The sequence below is a fragment of the Bufo bufo genome, chromosome 3 (assembly GCF_905171765.1).
Source record: "Bufo bufo chromosome 3, aBufBuf1.1, whole genome shotgun sequence".
In the NCBI taxonomy this organism is placed as follows: Eukaryota; Metazoa; Chordata; class Amphibia; order Anura; family Bufonidae; genus Bufo; species Bufo bufo.
In genome coordinates this window covers 185,205,213-185,227,605 of record NC_053391.1, presented here as the reverse complement: position 1 = coordinate 185,227,605, position 22,393 = coordinate 185,205,213, and the positions used below count along the sequence as shown (strand labels likewise).

The following is a 22,393-nucleotide window of genomic DNA, read 5'->3' as shown; positions in this document are numbered from 1 at the left end:
GCGGCATAAAACGTGATGTGAACCCACCCTAACGGTCCATTCATGTCTGCAAACGGGTCGGCATCCGCTCCGCAATATCAGGAACGGGTGCTGACCCATTCATTCTCTATGGGGCCGGAAGAGATGCAAAGAGGACACTATGTGCTCTCTGCATTTCCGGAGCGTGGCTCCGCAAAAAAATAGAACATGTCCTATTCTTGTCCGCAATTGTGGACAAGAATAGGCAGTTCTATGGGGGTGTCGGCCAGGTGTATTGCGGATCTGGTATGTATATATACACACATATATATATAAAATATTGAATTCCGCAGCACATCCAGAAAAAAAACGTGAGTTAATTCACCAAAGATACAGCAACGTTTCAATCCTCTCAATGGGATCTTTCTCAAGCAATAGGGATACAGAGTAGTGCTCCAACACAGGTATATATACACCCACAATGCAATCAATCAATAAAAGGAATAAAAAATAATGAATACAAATAACATCAATATCGGTATGAAAAAATACATAAGTGAAAGTACATCATCTGAGTATAGGTGAATTATAACATGATGAACTCATAAGAGTAAAAAACGCTGTGATTATATCTCATATTAATATAAAAACCAAGGTTCATCATAAATCGTGATAATTACATCATTGGAAAAACATGTGAGAACACATATGTGATGAATAAAAAAACAGCTTAAGGCAGTACAGGCAGTATGTGAACACTGACCAGCATGGAGACATATCATCAGCCTGAGCTTTTTCACAAATTGATTGCGCATATCAGTAGAGATCTCCGATCACGTGACCTATACCTACTGATATGCGCAATCAATTTGTGAAAAAGCTCAGGCTGATGATATGTCTCCATGCTGGTCAGTGTTCACATACTGCCTGTACTGCCTTAAGCTGTTTTTTTATTCATCACATATGTGTTCTCACATGTTTTTCCAATGATGTAATTATCACGATTTATGATGAACCTTGGTTTTTATATTAATATGAGATATAATCACAGCGTTTTTTACTCTTATGAGTTCATCATGTTATAATTTACCTATACTCAGATGATGTACTTTCACTTATGTATTTTTTCATACCGATATTGATGTTATTTGTATTCATTATTTTTTATTCCTTTTATTGATTGATTGCATTGTGGGTGTATATATACCTGTGTTGAAGCACTACTCTGTATCCCTATTGCTTGAGAAAGATCCCATTGAGAGGATTGAAACGTTGCTGTATCTTTGGTGAATTAACTCACGTTTTTTTTCTGGATGTGCTGCGGAATTCAATATTTTATGTAAGTCAGGTCGCCCCCATAGCCGCTGGCACCCAGTGACTTTTTTTCATATTTTAGCTGTGCTGCCCTTGGTGTGTGTGTGTGTGTGTGTGGCACCCAGTGACTTTTTTTCATATTTTAGCTGTGCTGCCCTGTGTGTGTGTGTGTGTGTGTGTGTGTGTGTGTGTGGCACCCAGTGACTTTTTTTCATATTTTAGCTGTGCTGCCCTTGGTGTGTGTGTGTGTGTGTGTGTGTGTGTGTGTGTGTGTGTGTGGCACCCAGTGACTTTTTTTCATATTTTAGCTGTGCTGCCCTTGGTGTGTGTGTGTGTGTGTGTGTGTGTGTGTGTATGGCACCCAGTGACTTTTTTTCATATTTTAGCTGTGCTGCCCTTGGTGTGTGTGTGTGTGTGTGTGTGTGTGTGTGTGTGTGTATGGCACCCAGTGACTTTTTTTCATATTTTAGCTGTGCTGCCCTTGGTGTGTGAGTGTGTGTGTGTGTGTGTGTGTGTGTGTGTATGGCACCCAGTGACTTTTTTTCATATTTTAGCTGTGCTGCCCTTGGTGTGTGTGTGTGTGTGTGTGTGTGTGTATGGCACCCAGTGACTTTTTTTCATATTTTAGCTGTGCTGCCCTTGGTGTGTGTGTGTGTGTGTGTGTGTGTGTGTGTGTATGGCACCCAGTGACTTTTTTTCATATTTTAGCTGTGCTGCCGTGTGTGTGTGTGTGTATATATATATATATATATATATATATATATATATATATATATATATACACATACACACTCTCCTATACAAAAGTCAGTGGTGTCATATTTTAAGCCTAGTGGCAAAAGTGAAAACTTCCAAGATTATATACCGTATTTTTCGCCCTATAAGACGCACCTAGTTTTTTGAGGAGGAAAATAAGAAAGAATTTTTTTTTAACCAAAAGGTATACTTTTGGTGGGTTTTGAACTAATGGTGGTCTGTTGATGACACTATTATGGGGGATCTGTGAATGACGCACTGTTATGGGGGTCTGTGGCTGACACTTATGGGGATCTGTGGATGGCATGACACTGCTATGGGGGGGGGGGGGGGGGGATCTGTGGATGGCACTGTTATGGGGGCATCTGTGGATGACATGACACTGCTTTGAAAGGGGGGTTGGGGGTATCTGTGGATGACACATAAATAGCATCCACAGATTCCCCCCCATAAGTGTCCCTGTGTAGTGTGAATGACCCCCAATACAGGGGGGTGGGGCCGGCATCTAGTTTTGTAATGGCAGCGAGGCCCGGTGCAGTCACTGTATTGTATTGCACCGGGCCCCGCTCACTGGAGTAATCTTATCGAAGTGTAGGCATTGTTTAACAATAGAATTAATCTTCATTCCAGCAGCCAGTACTACTGTACTTACTAACTTCCGCAGCAGGCAAGAGGCCGGGCTGGAGGGCGGGTGTCTGTAGCGTAACCTACGCACCGCCTGCTTCATTCATAAAGTGTGAAGAGCAGGCGCGTGACGTAGTGGGTTACGCTACAGCCGCCCGCCCTCCAGCCCGGCCTCTTGCCTGCTGCGGAAGTTAGTAAGTACAGTAGTACAGGCTGCTGGAATGAAGATTAATTCTATTGTTAAACAATGCCTACACTTCGATAAGATTACTACAGTGAGTGGGGCCCGGTGCAATAGAATACAGTGACTGCACCGGGCCCCGCTGCCATTCAAAACTAGATGCCGGCCCCCAGCCCCTCCTCCCTCCCCACCCGCTGTCCAGCATGCAGTCGGCGGTGTATCAGTGTAAACTGCAGCATTAGTGTAAAAAAAAAAAAAAGCAAAACTTTTTTTCCATTGCCCCCATAAAAAATTAAATAAAAAAAAGTCAAAATCAAGCTGAAGTATATGAACTTCAAAATGGTGCCCAAAAAACGCAACTCGCCCGTCAAAAAAAACAAGCCACCATATTGTTACATGAAAGAAAGAAAGACATTAAGAAGCTACAGGTCTCAAACTGGTGCCCTCCCAAAAAGAAAATGTGTTAGTCATATTCATAAAGCAGGGTTTTCTGGTAGTACAACATTGATGACCTATCCTCATGTTAACTTATCAATATCTGATCAGTGGGGGGTCCAACTCCCAGCACCACCATGCTTGAAGAGGCAGTGCTGCGACTTTCTCAAGGCGCCAGCTTGGTATTGCAGCCAGGCCTATTCACTAGAATGGGATTGAACAGGCAGTAATCTTTCTTCCTGATGTCACTTGGATCCTGCTCCCTGCTGTGCCCCGAATATTGCACCTAGAGCTTTGATCATGGTATCCTTTAAAAGATACGATTTGGGGAGTTTATTGCATACATCCTTTGCAGTGAAAGGGTTAAAGGCTATGTACACCTTCAGGAGCAATTTTTTTTCTCATGATTGCATTTCACTAATTTTGGGCTAAAAATCTTTTTTCAGTTGGTATTTTTTCAAAATATTCTATCATTCTGTAACAAAGGGGTAACTGTCTAGCTGTGTGAAGTGTACTTTCACTTTGTGCCAGTCATCTAATAAATGTTACCTCTATATTGCACGCAGCAGTTTTCTTCCAGCCGATTCTCAGCATATTTGCCGGAATGCGGCTGATCTCAAACGGTCCCCATTATAGCGAATGGGGCCGGACACAGCCTTACAAACGGCCGGCAATGCCGGAGTGCGCAGAGGTCTGCAGGCTGTTCCCTGCTGGAACAGCCTGCCGAATCTCGGATGCTAGACTGCAACTTACCTTATAAGGTCACAGATAAGGAGCAATCAGCTGAGCCGCCTAACGGGAAAAAGTAAAAATACACAGCCTGCTACAAGAGAATCTCAAGGCTGTACAGAGAAATGTACTCAATTTTTAATAAAGCAAAAAATAAAAAAATAATTAGCTCAAAAAATGTACAATGCAATAATTTTTAAAATTGCCCCCAAAGGTGTACATGGCCTTTAAGCAGTTATCCAGTGGTGTAGAAACGTCAGCCTTCAAGACTGAATGCCAGTCTTACACAGAAGTAAGCTTACAGCAGATCAAACTTTATAAAACAGGCCAGACACTAAGCGGGGGTGCCACGACTTCAGGGGCCTTCTTGAACAAATGGATTCTAATCTACTATAGAAGATGAAAGCACCAACTAAACGATCCACATAAGATGAAAGGACAATGTCTGAGCTACGCAAGCATCAGCTGATGTGAATGGAAACTGCCATGAAAATAAAGACACCTTAAAATGACAGTATGGCCAGCGTTCCCAGAATCCCAACTGTGCTGCAGGGCTCAGGACATCAGCCATAATTCCCCTACGCAAAAAGATGTTCCTGCTTTTAATAAAATACTCAAAAGTGAAGGCAACACAAACACAATCAAGTCGACGATGCATATTAAGTACCAAAAGAACAAAAACAAACCATCAAAGGGGTTGTCCACTTCTTTACAAGTGATGGCCTCTCCTTTAGGATAGGACATCAATATCTGAATGGGGGGGTCTGAAACCCCACCAATCAGCTGCAGTAGCTCACGTCAATGGGAGCAGTGCTCTGCAGTAACCATATCTGTCCACTGCACAATGGATGGAGCTGTGGAGTTTTGGCGCCAGTGCTACTCCACAAAAGCGGATGGGTCCTGTGTCAGTAGTAGAGACTGACGTAGATTTATATGAGGATAAGCTCCAATGGAGTTCCAGTGTCTTATGCACGGCTGTAAATTAGGAATCTGTGCCAGTGAGCATGCTGCAGATTAGAAAATCAATGGTTCAGTCATTATTCCATTTTTCTGAGCGTCTTCAGAGCACACACGGCCGGGTGAACTAATGCAGCTTTTGTCCTAATTTAGGCAAAGAACTTCCAAAGTCTAAATCCTGACAAGATGTGAACATGCACTGAAACCATTACACATACACAGGCGACAATAAAGAAATAAAGGTACTCTGTATAAAGGTACTATGGTCACTCCACGCCTTATCACGTCATGTAGAGCAGTGTATACGAAAAATTCTAGACCCTGTAAAAGACATCAGCCGGGCAGCAAAAGAATGCAAAATGCTATATTACTTACCGACATGCTTTTAAAACCTCTGTCGAGCTGGGGTAAATGGAGACTGACATGGATGGTATGGTCTTCGGACTTGGTTTGTGGGTAATTGGCGGAGGGTCCTTTTTTGTGGGGCTCTGAGAGTCCTCCATTCCCTCTCCATTGACTGGATCATGTCCACTATGGGGGCTGTTAAGGCTGATAACACTGTTGGTCATAGTCTGTTCAGTAGATTTCGGAGAAGGTGTTGCTGTGGAAATGGCTGAAGAAGGGGAGGAGGCAACAGAATTCTCAGTTTTTGTATGAACAGCGGGGTGAATATTGTTGACTTTGTCACAGGTTCCAGTACCCACATTGTTATTGGCTTTTCCCATCAACAAGGCAGAGAGCTGAGGATTGTCTGAACTAAGTAAACCTGGTGACGTCGAGTCTCCATGGCTAGGGCTAGGAACAGTATCTGCCGTCACCTGATGGACATGATTAGGAAGTCCCTCTATACCGGCAGTGCTGTTCGGTGTCCCTTCAGAAAGCCTGCTTGTTTCAGGCACTGATCCGTTTCCTGAAGGCTTGCTCTCTTTGGTTAAAGTAATGCCTTGTTGTCCACCTGAGGTAGCAGTGTGAGAGGAGAGGTGATTGAGAGCAGCCCCCTGTGTTACTGAATTGCTAGGCATGGTAGGATGTCCAACCTGATTTTGATTACCAGTGCCAGCTGCTTGGAGTTGCTGGGAAGGCCCAGTGGAAGAAAGAGGTCGTTCACCATTAGGACCTGCCAAATGTGAATTCTGACCTTTATGAAGCCCCTAAAAATGAGAAGATAAACACAATAATGTAATTCAGTGACAAAAAAATGTCTGCTCATTGGTGGGATTTTCTATTTTATTTAATGGGGTGTTCTGAGACTTTACAATCCTCAGTATCTGATCGGTGAGGGTCTGACACCCGAGATCCCCACAGATCAGCTATTTGAGAAGGTACCAGAGCTTGCACCAGGGTCACAGCCTTCTTTCAGCTTTGCCTGGGCCATGTGAAGTCATGTTCATCGGTCACATGGGCCTAGCCGCAGCTTAACCCCATAGAGTGAATAGGGCTGAGCTGCGAAACAAAGAGAGAAGGAGATAGCGCTACTAACTTCTCAAACAGCTATAAGCGGGGGTCCGAACCCCACCGATCAGGTACAGATGACCTATCCAAGGGATAGGTCATCAGTAGTAAAGTCCCGGAGAACCTTTTTTAAAATGTTATGCATAAAGACTTCATGTACAGAAGTGTTGGAAAGATTCGGTAATAATAGCAGTAACACCACACGCTGTTCTAAATCTGACAATACAATTACATACAATCATACAAACACTTTAATCTACGTGTTTTTTTCTCATTTACTGTACATGCAGAAAAAAAAATTGTACAGTTTAAAAAAAATGACCACAATCCTTCATTACACACATCTGCCAACTCCATCATGAGGCTGATCGCGCCTGGTATAAACAGTTAACCCTGTGATAGGGAGAAATTGGTGTCATCTACTAATCGTTCTAATGCCAGTTTGAAACTTTTTTAAGAAAAAGTTGCAAGACCCCTTTTTGCAACTTTTTAATGCCTGTGTGATGATATTTTTAGCACACTTTTTTCACACTGTCTTCGACACATGGGGGGCATGGCAGGGGACGGGCCATCAATCCTGGCAAAATCACACATTTACATCAAGGAACTGGCGTAAATGACGCTTGAAATCTACTTGAGTGAGGGGCTGGCGGATGCACCTAATCTAATATATCCTCCGGCAGCACAAGGTTAAAATGGCAGTCTTTCATAAATGACACCCATTGTGTATGGAAATCAGTTTCTTTTATTTCAGTGGTGTTATTTAGTGCAGATTCCTGAGAAAAGCCAAGAATTTCCACAATTATTGTAAAATGAAATATGATGAAACCTCTCCAAAAGACAAACTCTATGGCAGAGGCCCCTGATCTTCTGTGACAGATTCAGTTCCGCCATGTTCTATGTATACTGACTACCCTCTCTGAGAAGACCTCCACAGAAGGCCACTTTTCTGTGCAATTCTAAGTACTTCTCTCAAAGTGGTTTCACTGCTTTTGATAATAGAAATCAAAGGTTGGGAAGAAAAAAAATTAAAATACACTAACCCTGCAAACACAGTAAAAAAAAAAAAAAAGCGGTCATCTATGGACAGGTCACAAACACAAACACTTTGTGAAGTGCTCCCTTATTCTACAGGTGAAACTCGAAAAATTAGAATATCGTGCAACGTTCATTTATTTCAGTAATGCAACTTAAAAGGTGACACTAACATATGGGATAGACTCATTACATGCAAAGCGAGATATTTCAAGCCTTTATTTGGTATAATTTGGATGATTATGGCTTACAGTTTATAAAACCCTAAAGTCCCAATTTTGAGGTACCCTTTGCTCAGGGGTATGGATTAATTAGCTGACTAGAGTGTGACACTTTGAGCCTAGAATATTGAACCTTTTCACAAAATTCTCATTTTAAGCTGCATTAATGCAATTCCTTTTAATTTGCATTACTGAAGAAAATGGTCTTTTGCACGATATTCTAGTTTTTCGAGTTTCACCTGTATACTGAAAGCAAATCACCGACATGTGAACAGAGCTGTAGATAAGGATTTACTTGTTACAATCATTCCAAACTATGAGAGAAACCATCACAGCGCCCCTCAACCCCCACCGAACCCCAAACATTAGTCTACGCCCAAACAGGACATCTCTAGATATGTGCAAAAGCTGAGGTTAGGGCCTCAAAAAAGTCCATGATTGCCTGTAAAAAAGCGTCATTACCGCAACTCAAGGGTGGCTTTAAGTTTCCTTAATGTAAGGGAAGTTGTAGACAACCTTAAGAAAATCTTAAATAATCTGACATGGTCAGAAAGTGTTGTAATTTTTATTTTTTTTAACTTTTTTCCTCCACAACTGTCAAAACTGTAGGGGCGACAGCACATCATCTCAGATGTATGATATCCATAGATAAATTTAAAATGACTAATTAAAGGCTTTGTCCGTCTGTGGCCATTTTGCCCCCAAAGATGTTCAAAGCCTTTAAATAGTCATTTATAAGTAATTTATAAGTTAAAAGTAAGTGGTGGCCGAGAACCGACATCACAATCATTGCAGACTGGGCCTGGAAAAGAGTCCCGGCCACCTGAGAAGAGTCCTGGTTCTTAATAAATTCTTGCTCTCCCTGCCCACCTGACAGTCTTCTAACCTAGTTTTCTCTCTTTCTGTCTAGCAGGGGCAATATTTGTCATATATTCACAAATTCGAGATTATATTCTTGATTGCGAAAATCATCAATGTATTATTCGCGTAATGCGTGGGAAATACCGGCATGGGTCACTTACAAGTTCAAGCTGGTATAAGTTTAGTGAGACTGGAGAAAATGGTTGGCATGGCAGAACATTAGAATAGCATAGAGTGCTCCAATATATTTGCGCTTGCGAATTTTCGGCAATTAACCACCTCCGGACCGCCTAACGCAGGATCGCGTTCCGGAGGTGGCAGCCCTGCGCACAGTCACGCATATATGCGTCATCTTGCGAGACGCGAGATTTCCTGTGAACGCGCGCACACAGGCGCGCGCTCACAGGAACGGAAGGTAAGAGAGTGGATCTCCAGCCTGCCAGCGGCGATCGTTCGCTGGCAGGCTGGAGATGTGATTTTTTTAACCCCCAACAGGTATATTAGACGCTGTTTTGATAACAGCGTCTAATATACCTGCTACCTGGTCCTCTGGTGGTCCCTTTTGTTTGGATCGACCACCAGAGGACACAGGCAGCTCAGTAATATGTTGCACCAAGCACCACTACACTACACCCCCCCCCCCCCCGTCACTTATTAACCCCTTATTCACCCTTGATCACCCCATATAGACTCCCTGATCACCCCCCTGTCATTGATCACCCCCTTGTAAAGCTCCATTCAGATGACCGCATGATTTTTACGGATCCACTGATAGATGGATCGGATCCGCAAAGCGCATACGGACGTCTGAATGGAGCCTTACAGGGGCGTGATCAATGACTGTGGTGATCACCCCATATAGACTCCCTGATCACCCCCCTGTCATTGATTACCCCCCTGTCATTGATCACCCCCCTGTAAAGCTCCATTCAGACGTCCGCATGATTTTTACGGATCCACTGATAGATGGATCGGATCCGCAAAACGCATACGGATGTCTGAATGGAGCCTTACAGGGGCGTGATCAATGACTGTGGTTATCACCCCATATAGACTCCCTGATCACCCCCCTGTCATTGATTACCCCCCTGTCATTGATCACCCCCCTGTAAAGCTCCATTCAGATGTCCGCATGATTTTTACGGATCCACTGATAGATGGATCGGATCCGCAAAACGCATACGGACGTCTGAATGGAGCCTTACAGGGGCGTGATCAATGACTGTGGTGATCACCCCATATAGACTCCCTGATCACCCCCCTGTCATTGATTACCCCCCTGTCATTGATCACCCCCCTGTAAAGCTCCATTCAGACGTCCGCATGATTTTTACAGATCCACTGATAGATGGATCGGATCCGCAAAACGCATACGGATGTCTGAATGGAGCCTTACGGGGGAGTGATCAATGACTGTGGTGATCACCCCATATAGACTCCCTGATCACCCCCGTGTCATTGATCACCCCCCCTGTCAGGCTGCATTCAGATGTCCGTATGATTTTTACGGATCCACGGATACATGGATTGGATCCGCAAAACACATACGGACATCTGAATGGAGCCTTATAGGGGGGTGATCAATGACAGGGGGGTGATCACCCCATATAGACTCCCTGATCACCCCCCTGTCATTGATCACCCCTCTGTAAGGCTCCATTCAGACATTTTTTTGGCCCAAGTTAGCGGAAATTATTATTTTTTTCTTACAAAGTCTCATATTCCACTAACTTGTGTCAAAAAATTAAATCTCACATGAACTCACCATACCCCTCACGGAATCCAAATGCGTAAAATTTGTTAGACATTTATATTTCAGACTTCTCAGGCTTTAGGGCCCCCAGAATGCCAGGGCAGTATAAATACCCCACATGTGACCCCATTTCGGAAAGAAGACACCCCCAGGTATTCCGTGAGGGGCATATTGAGTCCATGAAAGATTGAAATTTTTGTCCCAAGTTAGCGGAAAGGGAGACTTTGTGAGAAAAAAATAAATAAAATCAATTTCCGCTAACTTGTGCCAAAAAAAAAAAAAAAATTCTATGAACTCGCCATGCCCCTCATTGAATACCTTGGGGTGTCTTCTTTCCAAAATGGGGTCACATGTGGGGTATTTATACTGCCCTGGCATTTTAGGGGCCCCAAAGCGTGAGAAGAAGTCTGGGATCCAAATGTCTAAAAATGCCCTCATAAAAGGAATGTGCGCCCCTTTGCCCACCTAGGCTGCAAAAAAGTGCCACACATGTGGTATCGCCGTATTCAGGAGAAGTTGGGGAATGTGTTTTGGGGTGTCATTTTACATATACCCATGCTGGGTGAGATAAATATCTTGGTCAAATGCCAACTTTGTATAAAAAAAATGGGAAAAGTTGTCTTTTGCCAAGATATTTCTCTCCCACAGCATGGGTATATGTAAAAAGACACCCCAAAACACATTGCCCAACTTCTCCTGAATACGGCGATACCACATGTGTGACACTTTTTTGCAGCCTAGGTGGGCAAAGGGGCCCACATTCCAAAGAGCACCATGCTGGGTGAGAGAAATATCATGCTGGGTGAGAGAAATATCATGGCAAAAGACAACTTTTCCCATTTTTTTATAAAAAGTTGGCATTTGACGAAGATATTTATCTCACCCAGCATGGGTATATGTAAAATGACACCCCAAAACACATTCCCCAACTTCTCCTGAGTACGGTGATACCAGATGTGTGACACTTTTTTGCAGCCTAGGTGGGCAAAGGGGCCCACATTCCAAAGAGCACGGATTTCACCGGCCATTTATTACAGAATTTGATTTCAAACTCCTTACCACACATTTGGGCCCCTAGAATGCCAGGGCAGTATAACTACCCCACAAGTGACCCCATTTTGGAAAGAAGACACCCCAAGGTATTTCGTGATGGGCATAGTGAGTTCATGGAAGTTTTTATTTTTTGTCACAAGTTAGTGGAATATGAGACTTTGTAAGAAAAAAAAAATTAAAAAATCATCATTTTCCGCTAACTTGTGACAAAAAAAAAAAAAGTTCTATGAACTCACTATACCCATCAGCGAATACCTTAGGGTGTCTACTTTCCGAAATGGGGTCATTTGTGGGGTGTTTGTACTGTCTGGCCATTGTAGAACCTCAGGAAACATGACAGGTGCTCAGAAAGTCAGAGCTGCTTCAAAAAGCGGAAATTCTCATTTTTGTACCATAGTTTGTAAACGCTATAACTTTAACCCAAACCATTTTTTTTTTTACCCAAACATTTTTTTTTTATCAAAGACATGTAGAACAATAAATTTAGAGCAAAATTTATATATGGATGTCGTTTTTTTTGCAAAATTTTACAACTGAAAGTGAAAAATGTCATTTTTTTGCAAAAAAAAAAATCGTTAAATTTCCATTAATAACAAAAAAAGTAAAAATGTCAGCAGCAATGAAATACCACCAAATGAAAGCTCTATTAGTGAGAAGAAAAGGAGGTAAAATTCATTTGGGTGGTAAGTTGCATGACCGAGCAATAAACGGTGAAAGTAGTGTAGGTCAGAAGTGTAAAAAGTGGCCTGGTCTTTCAGGGTGTTTAAGCCATAGGGGCTGAGGTGGTTAATGATGCGCATATTTTTTCGCAATATGTGCAACTTGTATAGTAAGGGGCAAGCAACTTTTCTATTGGTTGCTAGGGATGTTGCTAAGCTGTGACAAGGCATTCTCATTGGCCCACAAGCTAGAAGAAGGGAGGGATGATCACCTGATGTGTACTGTGTTAAAAAACAAAAAAACAAACGAATATTCGTCATTACGAATATATATAGCACTATATTCTAAATATTCGCAAATTCTCGAAGTGCTGATATTCACGAGAAAAATTTGCTTTTCGAATATTCACGCTCAACACTAGGAGAGAACTGCCAATCATCAGCAGATGGGCGAGAGAGCAGGAGATTAGGAATAACCAGGACTCTTCTCAGGTAGATTTAACTCTTTTCCAGGCCTGGGCTGCAATGATTATGACGCTGGTTCTCAGCAACCAATTACTATTAGCTCATGAGTGACACACCGCTGACATCAGCATTTATGTCACTAATTTATGCTGCCCTCCGTGAGGTCAGCATAAATTGATGACAGGTTTCCTTTAAAAAAGCCAAAAAAAAAAAAAAAAAACTGACCGTGTGGGCAGCACCCATAAAGCAGAAACTTAAAAGGTAGCGTCCCACAGTTTTTGGAGGTGGCTTTCCAGCCCAACCAAGAAGTGGATTGAAAGGAATCAGAAATATAAAGGAAGGATCCTAGCTGTTGGATCCACTTCTGGAAAGTCTCAAAACCTTCACCAAAAGAATCCTTGTCCAATAATTAGAATTAAGAATTTGCCATATGTCTACTCTACATCATCTTGTGAATATAGTGAATGCTTATTTATAATTATTTTATGAGGCATCACTATCTGTCTATGAGCAAAAAAATAATAATTTAGAAACTTTTAAAAATTATCCACAAATTTTGGATTATTTTTTAAAATAAATAAAGGAAAACAAAAGTACACTGTGTCACGAAAAAACTATTTCAGAATTGCCTGGATACATAAAAGTATTACCACAAAGTGACCTGTCAAATTGGCCTGAATCAGGAAGGTGAAAACTGGCTGGGTGCTGAAGGGGTTAAAAAAGGAACTACAAAGTATGCAATATCAGCAAACAATAAGAAAGACTCCACAGCATCAGAATATGAAAATAGGTGCAGGAGATGTCGTGAGGGGCCAAGAAGCATACTTTGGGTTGTGTTCACGTGTCCGTTAGAGATGATCTGGCAGCCTGGCAAAAACTGCTGCATTATAGGCAATAGGGATCCAGCGGTGATCTGCTGAATCCGGCAATGCCAGATCCGGTGAACGCCGGCAGGCTGTTCTCTGCTGAAAGTTTGTTGCCGAGATTTGTGATTTAGAAGTTCCAAAATAAGCCAGTTTGTGGTCACTTAAAACATTGGTTTCCAATCGATCATAATTAGAGATGAGCGAACTTCTGTTTTAAGTTCGGCGTCTAAAGTTCGGCTTCCGGTTAGCGGAGGATCCCGATATGGATTCCGAATTCCGTTGTGGTCCGTGGTAGTGGAATCAATAATGGCCGATTATTGATTCCACTACCACGGACCACAACGGAATTCGGAATCCATATCGGGATCCTCCGCTAACCGGAAGCCGAACTTTAGACACCGAACTTAAAACAGAAGTTCGCTCATCTCTAATCATAATGTGACGGATCAGATACAAACAGCGAAAACCGACTGCGGTGAAAGTGATCCCTAATGACAGATCAGGTATTTAGTCCCTATTGAACTATTTCACTTACTCCGTTTACGGCTGGTCCTGTTAGGGAGGAAAGTGGCTGACTGAACATGAGCGCCGTGGCCTCTTCCTGGACGATGTGACGTCACTGTACTTTGGTCACATGGCCTAGCGCAGCCGCCGGGGAAGTGAATGGGGCTGAGCTGCAATATCAAGCACCGCCGCTATACTACGCACAGTGCTGTGCCTAAAATCTGCCAGGTGCCTGCTGCGGCTCCGTGAAACAGCTGTTCGGTGGGGGTACCAGGACTGGCGCCGATGTGAAAGGTCATCATTATTTCCTGAATAAGCCCTTTAAAATCTGCAGCATGCCAATTGTTAATGAAGAGTGGTTTCCCCCACAAACTTCAATGAATTTATTGACAATAGAAAATCCGCACCAAAAACAACAAAAAAAACGACTTGTTTGTGCAGTTTTGGTGCAGATTTTTTGTGGGTTTTCTGCACACCAATCTGCATCGCGTGCAGGTATCCTTAGCGGCATTACGGCTGTCCCAGCTATGGATACTACTATATTTGCATGCTGGAAGAGTGCGGTTAGCACAATTTTAGGGGCGCTGACAAGCATTAAAAACTACAGTCATCAACAATTTTATCAGCACTGCAAATCTGGTGGGGTAAGCACACCAATCTCCCTCCCTGACCAATATGCACAATAAGGTCATTGATCTGATCTGAATGTGTAAAGGGGTTGGCCAATCCGAACAAAAATTTTCAAGTAGCCCCAAATCTATTTCTTGTGTGACAAACATCAGTCTGTCACATCATAACCCCGCTGCGCAGCTTCCTATGTAAGGCTACTTTCATACTAGCGTTCGGGGCTCCGCTTGTGAGCTCCGTTTGAAGGGGCTCACAAGCGGCCCCGAACGCATCCGTCCAGCTACCAATGCATTCTGAGTGGATGCGGATCCGCTCAGAATGCATCAGTCTGGCAGTGTTTAGCCTCCGCTCCGCAAGCGGACACCCGAACGCAGCTTGCAGCGTTCGGGTGTCCGCCTGGCCGTGCGGAGGCAAACGGATCCGTCCAGACTTACAATGTAAGTCAATGGGGACGGATCCATTTGAAGTTGACACAATATGGCTCAATTTTCAAACGGATCCGTCCCCCATTGACTTTCAATGTAAAGTCTGAACGGATCCAAACATCTGCATTATAGGAGCGGATCCGTCTGTGCAGACAGCAGATGGTCCCGTTCTGAACGCAAGTGTGAAAGTAGCCTAAACTCGTACAATCCTCAGCTGTAGCATCCACCGCTGCAAGATGGCGCTGGTGATGTGACTCCTGTTGATGGATCCTCTTCTGTGCTTCCGCTGAACATCTTCATTGACTGCTCTGTGCATGAGTTGAAGAGGATTGTTCCAGAGACAGCACCGAATGCAGTGACGTGGGTGAATCTCATCACCACCGCCATCTTGTGCACAGAGGATTATAGCAGTTTACACGGCCCGGGGATGGGGAACCGGGGACTTTCTACAGCACAGCAGGGTAGAGATGTGACATATGGATGTTTATCACACAAAAAATAGATTTGGAAGCATTTGCAGAAATTGGCAACCCCCTCAACACAAAGGAAGTAGCAGACACTTCCTGCGTGAAAGTAGACTTTTCCATTATAATGGACTTTCAATGTAATCAAAATGACTTGACCAAGTTAGACCAGGACAGGTGAGGAGCCTATCATAAAACTCTTAGGACTCTTTCACACGAGCGGATGCCGTGCGGGTAATCCGCTGCGTGAAAGAGAGCCAAGCCCCGCTCCGGACAGCGGAGACACGGAGCATTAACATGTTTGATAATGCTCCCTGCCTCTCTGTGAACTTTTTACTACAAAATCACAGTGAGATAAAGTTGTCACCGTGATTTTGTAGTAAAAAGATCACAGAGAGGCACGGAGCATTATCTATCAATCAAACATGTTAATGCTCCGTGTCTCCGCTGTCCGGAGCGGGGCTTGGCTCTCTTTCACGCAGCAGATTACCCGCACGGCATCCGCTCGTGTGAAAGAGTCCTTAGGGCTGTTTCACACGAGCGAGTCCATTGTGGGAATCATGATCCTCCATTCTGGACTTGCAGGAGCACATGGTATTAGCATGATTTCTAATGCTATGTGCCTCTGCTCGACCTCACTTGTACAGAATCATAGTGACATAAAGCGGTCAGCGTGATCCTGAAGTAGTAAGGCCAAGCAGAGGCAGATCGCATTAGAAATCATAATACTGTGTGTTCCTGCAAGCCCAGAACAGAGGATCACGATCACACCAAGGATGATCCCCAATGGACTCGTGTGAAACAGCCCTTAGTTTATTTATTTTATGCACTTATATAGCTCTTCTATATTCCACAGCGCTTTACAGACATTAGCATCCAACTGTCCCCAATGGGCTCACAATCAAAGGTCCCTATCAGTATGTCTTTGGAGTGTGGGAGGAAACCTGAGAACCCGGAAGAAACCCACGCAAACACGGGGAGAACATACAAACTCCATGCAGATGTTGTCCTTGGTCAAATTCAAACCTATAGTTGCCGCTAAGTTACATGTATCTCCTCCCCTTCTTACCCTTCCGAGGAGGAGAGGAGCAAATCAACTTTAGTGCCCAGCGGTATGAAAAGTAAAATATACAGTTCCAAAAAGCATCAACATACAGATGTACATGTTGCATGTCACATGCAGAAGACCAAAGTAGTGACATTGGGCTGATGTAAAACATGCAACTTGCAGAAGCGTACATGCAAATAATCACCAGTGCCCAGTATGTATTACCTCAGCAGAAAACAAGACGGAAAAAAAAAAACACAAACCAAAATAAAATTGAAAAAATAAAAATAAAAAAAATTAGCAATGTATTCTGTTACCTGAGTGGAGTTAGACAGTTGGTTTTTCCACGGCTCCTCTGCGCTGCTGGTCAGGTTTGTGCGGTTATGAGGTAGAGTGAGTGCGTTTCGCTGTGGGTAAGGCACATTTCCATTACTTCCACTTCCCGTTATGTGATTATTGCCTAACATAGTGTCTGTACTACCCATTGTCCCTGTGGTACTGCAGGAAACTGGTCCTGCTGGAAAGGGTCCGTTAGTCACAGGCTGTACAGGGCGAGCTGGACGGATTCCAGGCTGAGTGACATTAAGCGCTCGGGTTAGCGCAACCTGATGCTGCTGACCAGAGACAGAGTTTGTAGGCAGTGATGAGTCAGCTGTTGGCCCATTAGCAATTCCAGTAGGTCGTACCTGTGCAACTCCAGTTTGTCTCATCTGCTGTATTAAGAAAAGCATACGGCATTCACAAAAGTGTCCCACTGCATACGTTACATATACTGTTACTATAATGAGGAGGTCCATACCTGCTGGTGCTGCTGCATTAAGACAAACTGACTCTCCAGCTGCTCCAACAACACTTTCTGTGCAGGGCTTAGGTTATTCCTGTTTGCTCGTAGCTGTTCCAATTGCTAAAAGTAAATCATATACAAATATAAGTGCGATCATATATGGCGGCAGACATGTATTATCTGCTCACAAATCACTGAATAAAGGGTAACTGACAATTTTTATTTTTTTTATGTAATTGGATTGGTCTGAGTTTACCTTAGTTCCCTAATTAATACTTTTGTATAGGTATTGAATTACCTAGTAATTGCAGCATGTTCTTTCCTCCCCCAGGCATTTCAGTGGTGCGGCTAAAACAGCCTTGTTAAGTGTCCACCGTCTCCTATCTTCTATATACAGAAGACGGAGGACGGAGTAGTGGGCAGTCCCGAACGCTGTGTGTGCGCTCCCATCTGACGGGATAGTGCCGATATTCGCGATTAGAATATTCACGATTACTCAGGGGGACGAGGGCGTGTTTAAGTCTGGAGAAAGCCGATTGGTTGGGGTTAGGCTGAGCGTTCCAGAGATGAGGCAAATTAATTCTGGGTAGTTAGGGAGGGAAGTCTTAGCCTCAGGGTAAGGGCATCGGCGGCCATCTTGAGAAGATAGTCAGAAAGAAGTCTTGTGAGGAGCGGTTGCTATGGACGGAATCTTATTAAACAAGTGGTATGTGAACACAATAATTAGTGATTATGGATTATCACCACATCAACAACAACTTATATGAAAATTGAATTTTGAGTGAAAATATGAGTTATCCTTTAACGCTGGCAATTACAGGCACAGACCGACAAGTTTTCTTTAGTGCCAATCGCCTGCAGTATAAAATCCTACAAGGGTAAAACAGTTACGGCACCTGATCTAACTATGCATGCAAGAATTCATCCCTAGCACAGGTACCTGAATAGTACTAAGAACTGTAGAATATGAACCTACAATGTAATAATGTGGGAGTCAACTTGCCTAGGGGAGCAGTACATCCATTTTCAACATAGGTAGGTACTGATAGTCCCATGTAGAAGGCCTTATGCACATGACTATATTCTCCAATGTGTTACGTATCTTATTAAAACAGGCAGCATGGGGACCCAAACAAACCACTGGGCTATGCGCACATCTGTTTTTTTTCTCCACAGATCCATGGGCTCGATCTGAGAATCTCGATGGAGACACGCCCTTTGTAAAAGTGGGGGACTATCTATATTGCACTGGCCACAGGAAAAGGGATCTTCTAAAGCAGAAAACGCCTTAAAAGGAAAATACATTTAACCAATATTGCTTCTAAAGTAAGGCTACTTTCACATTTCTATTATATGTGATCCAGCGGGCTGTTCCGGCATAAACGTCAGCTGGATAACAACAGCTGCATGAGGCAGTATTCGCCTGACCGAAAGCTGGCATTTATGCTGGAAAGTGGCTGGATCCCGTTATAGTCAACGGGGATCTGGCGGTGAACTGTTCTCTGCCGGAACAACCTGCCGGATATTTTCCAGAGAGATGGGAAAGTAGCCCAAGAAGTAAACGTTCCCATAACACATGCTTTGAATTATCATTTGGACAAGACTGCGATACCTGTAACTTCTGTGGGGGCAAAGACCACGAATGTAGTTGTGGTTGAGCTGGGGAATGTGACGCTACATGGCCACCACTCCAGGTTTCAGAAGAATTCTACGCAGGAGGGAACACACAAAAAGCATTATGCAAAACAGGTACAATAGTCATCCAGTGAGCATGAAAAATAAGCACAAAAAGCACAAATGCATTATTTAAGAGAAGGAAAAAAAAGACAGGAAAAAAAAAAAAAGAAAGAAAGAAAAACAACTGAACCTGCCAACCACTCCCTATGGTTAAAAATGTAGGACTATGTAAAAGCATGGAAAGTCTTTAAGGCAAACATCCTCTATGCTGTATGTGAATGTGATGGTTAAAAAAAAAAACACAGCATGAGCCACATACATTGTTTTGCCATGAGAAATACCTTTGCAGGACTAGAAGTTCTTTTCCTCTTGGCAGGACTTGACAGTTCATCTACCTGGCTAGAAGGAATCATATGTAGTGGCAAGGACTGCTGTGAAATTGGTGTCTGACTGAGGCCTAGTACAGATTCAGCATTCTGATGATGAGGTTTACAGGCCTACGAATTATAAGAGAAAATATAGTTCTGTACAGTACGTATGCCTTTTCCCACTGGGAATCTGTTTTCATTTTGCCTTTTAAACCACATTTTGACAAAAGAAACAAGAAAAATGTGGGTCCACATACAGGGCGCTGGTTCAGATTAGTGAATGCCAGCAGTGACAAAAAAAAATGAAAAAATGTGATAAAAACAAAAACCTAATGTAACGGGTGTAATGGGGTCAAGGATGATCCACAAAGGTTCTTGGTTGGTACCCAAAATCCTAGTGCTTGTCAAGTAACCTCACTCTGTGTTTGCCTTGTGCCTAAGTGAACATGTACACAAACCAGTTCATGCTCAAGAAAAAGAAACTCGCTAAGTAGCAAAATTAACTTTTCAAGCTGGGCGTTTGCAGAAAGTAACCCAACTTCTCACCTGCTGTGCTGAGTTCATGGCACCCTGCCTGGAGGTAAGCTCTGCGGGGATTGGTAGGCTCCATGCCTCCTCAATACTAGGAAGCAATTTAGTTTTACTCTGTAGACTACCTTGTGGAAGGTTACACAACTGAGCCTAGGAAAAATTACGCAAAAAGGAAATTTAACACAGGCCTAATTTATCACGAGCATGTCCACTACCACTTCCTAGCAAGTGCCGAGTGCTTCCCGACAGGAAACTTCATAATTTTATATATATATATATATATATATATATTTTTTTTTTTTACTTAATAATAAATAAGGGTAACCAGAACGTAACCTTTGTGAGTATAAATTAAAATATGTGGAACGTCAACGCATGGAAATTAAGAATGCGACACAAGAGCCAGGAAAACCTGCCTTGTGCTTTCCACGTCTATGGCAATTATATATATACACACAAGAACAAAAACAATGCACATTAACCTACAATAAAAGAATGGATGAGGTGACCTTGGGAAGATTCCACACTTTGATGCAATGAAATCTTAAAAGTATGAAGGGCATGGCACATAACTCAGATTTACAGAATTATGGTACATGGACATGCTTCATGGTCAGAAACAGGACTTGGGGAACGAAAAGTATACCTGTAAATACTTAATCCGAGCTGCAAGAGCAGAGGTATTACTACAGTTTTTGCTCCGTGTGGCATTTAGGTAGCATTTGATGGCATCTTGAGGCTGGTTGCATGATTCATACAAAGTGCCTAGGTCCATCCAAGCTGCAGCATGGCCATGATCCAACTGGACAGCACAAATATAGGCCTGCAGTGCATCCATAGGCTGGTTCTGCTGCTGATACAGCACGCTGTAAAACAAGGCAGTCAACAACTTTATCAACCAAGTCTTTGTGAGACACACATACAAAATGTAATTCAAATAATATCCACTAATCGACTTTTATTGAGACATATCTTTAGGGATACACAAGCCTCGAATATTTGGAGAATCAGAGTGAATATGAAGAGTCTGCCAGCAAAGAACAAGTCTCAGTTCCCAAAGTCTGGTTTATCACGTGGAGGCCACAGATGGTCACCAAGCAGTCCATATATCCTGCTGGAAGGCTGAAAAAGGAAGACATTGGAAGCCAAGATACACTCAAGGTGGCCATACATATTGGGGAGAGTTCCCATTCATGTTATTTTTCCAGAACGGAAAAAGAAGAAAAAAAACGGATCCTGTGCATCAGTTATGTACAGGATCTGTTTTATTGCTTCTTTATTTTTCAAATTGGTGTGGAAAAAAATTCATGCCCGTATGAAAGGCAACATGGACTCAAAACTATGGTTTGCATTGATATAAATGGGTTACATTAATATACCATTTCTGAAAAAGCATACAGTAAATAAAATCTTGCCTTAGATAAAGTGGTTACAGTCACATCAGTAAAAGGCAGCTCGGCAGGGGCGAGTCAGGAAACTCTTTTTTGCCCACAGCAACCAATCACAATTTTCTCAACTTTTCCAAGAGTAATATAAGGAAGGTTGCCACTGGCAAGCAAAGACCATTGTTCTGTTTGTTTCCATGAATTACCCCTAATGTGCTATAAACAGACTAAAAGGATAAAAGGTAATTTCCCTTAAAATGCACATTGGGTACACTACAAAGAGAAATAAAAGTACAACATACCCTATAGAACACCATGTGTCCGCACTCGCCTCCGACTTATCGATAGATTGCCTGTAGGATATAAAGGCATCCTGAACCTTGCCAATACTGGAGTAGCACCTTTCAAAACAAAAAATAGATATTAAAAAGTGCGGCAGCAACTGCCTAATATTACGTTACCCAATACGGTCCAGTGCCGTTACAGCAGTAGGGAACCACACTCTCTAAATGTGTGAGAAAACAGTCAAACCATGTAAAAAAAAAAGGGGTTACTGACATCTGTTAAGCTACATTTAAATTGCTGATGCGAATGCCAGTAGCCTGTTCCAACAGAGCAACGGACACCACTGCATCCCCACTGACTACAATGTGATCAGACAGGGATCTGGCATAAATGTGGGCTTTTAGCGGGACAAATACCACTGCATGTGCAACAGGCTGCTGGAGTCATGTGCAGACAGGGGAACCTACCCTTAAAGGGGTTATTGCATGAATTTCCCCTCCCCACTTGGCTGGACCCGTAAAGGAAAGATTACTTATGTCCTTCCTGGCGCCGGACCTCCGCTCCTTCCATGTCAACATCCAGTTTGAAATCGTCAAAGCCAATTACTGGCCGCTGTGGAGCCCAGACCCCCTTGCGCCATGTGAAGGAGCAGGGGGGTAGCTGGTAAGTAATATTTTCTTTACAGGTTTGCCGGTCCCTGCTCCATTCTTGCAAAACTCCTTTAAAGGAGTATTCATACCTTCTGTTATTAAGGCATATAAAAGGGATATGTTTGCTAAGGTGTGACCTCTAGGCCCTGGGCCAATCCCAAGAAGAAAGGGACCAACCGAGTTCCCACTGGCATTTCTACCACAAAATGGCACCACCTGCTATGTAGGAGGAACTGCAACCCAGCCCCCCTGCCAAATAACTGGCCAGGATCACTGCTACGTAAGTAAACATTCTGAGGGTTGTAGGGGTCTTGCCAGTTGGACGC

General features: G+C 43.1%; 1 protein-coding gene across 8 annotated transcripts in view; it reads right to left on the bottom strand.

Annotated features, from left to right (window-relative positions):
- KDM6A (lysine demethylase 6A) overlaps window positions 1-22,393 on the bottom strand; it is a 120,987-nt gene that overhangs the window by 21,359 nt on the left and 77,235 nt on the right. For 2 of the 8 annotated variants that reach the window (XM_040423813.1, XM_040423819.1), the window contains exons 11-18: window positions 21,435-21,533; window positions 20,394-20,613; window positions 19,763-19,897; window positions 19,190-19,345; window positions 18,784-18,879; window positions 17,187-17,291; window positions 16,705-17,100; window positions 5,330-6,105 (exon numbers count right to left, since the gene is read on the bottom strand). In XM_040423813.1, the coding sequence (XP_040279747.1) occupies window positions 5,330-6,105; window positions 16,705-17,100; window positions 17,187-17,291; window positions 18,784-18,879; window positions 19,190-19,345; window positions 19,763-19,897; window positions 20,394-20,613; window positions 21,435-21,533 (1,983 nt within the window). The remainder of the gene's footprint in view (window positions 1-5,329; window positions 6,106-16,704; window positions 17,101-17,186; window positions 17,292-18,783; window positions 18,880-19,189; window positions 19,346-19,762; window positions 19,898-20,393; window positions 20,614-21,434; window positions 21,534-22,393) is intronic. The other 6 variants (XM_040423814.1, XM_040423820.1, XM_040423817.1 and 3 more) reach the window with 5 other exon arrangements.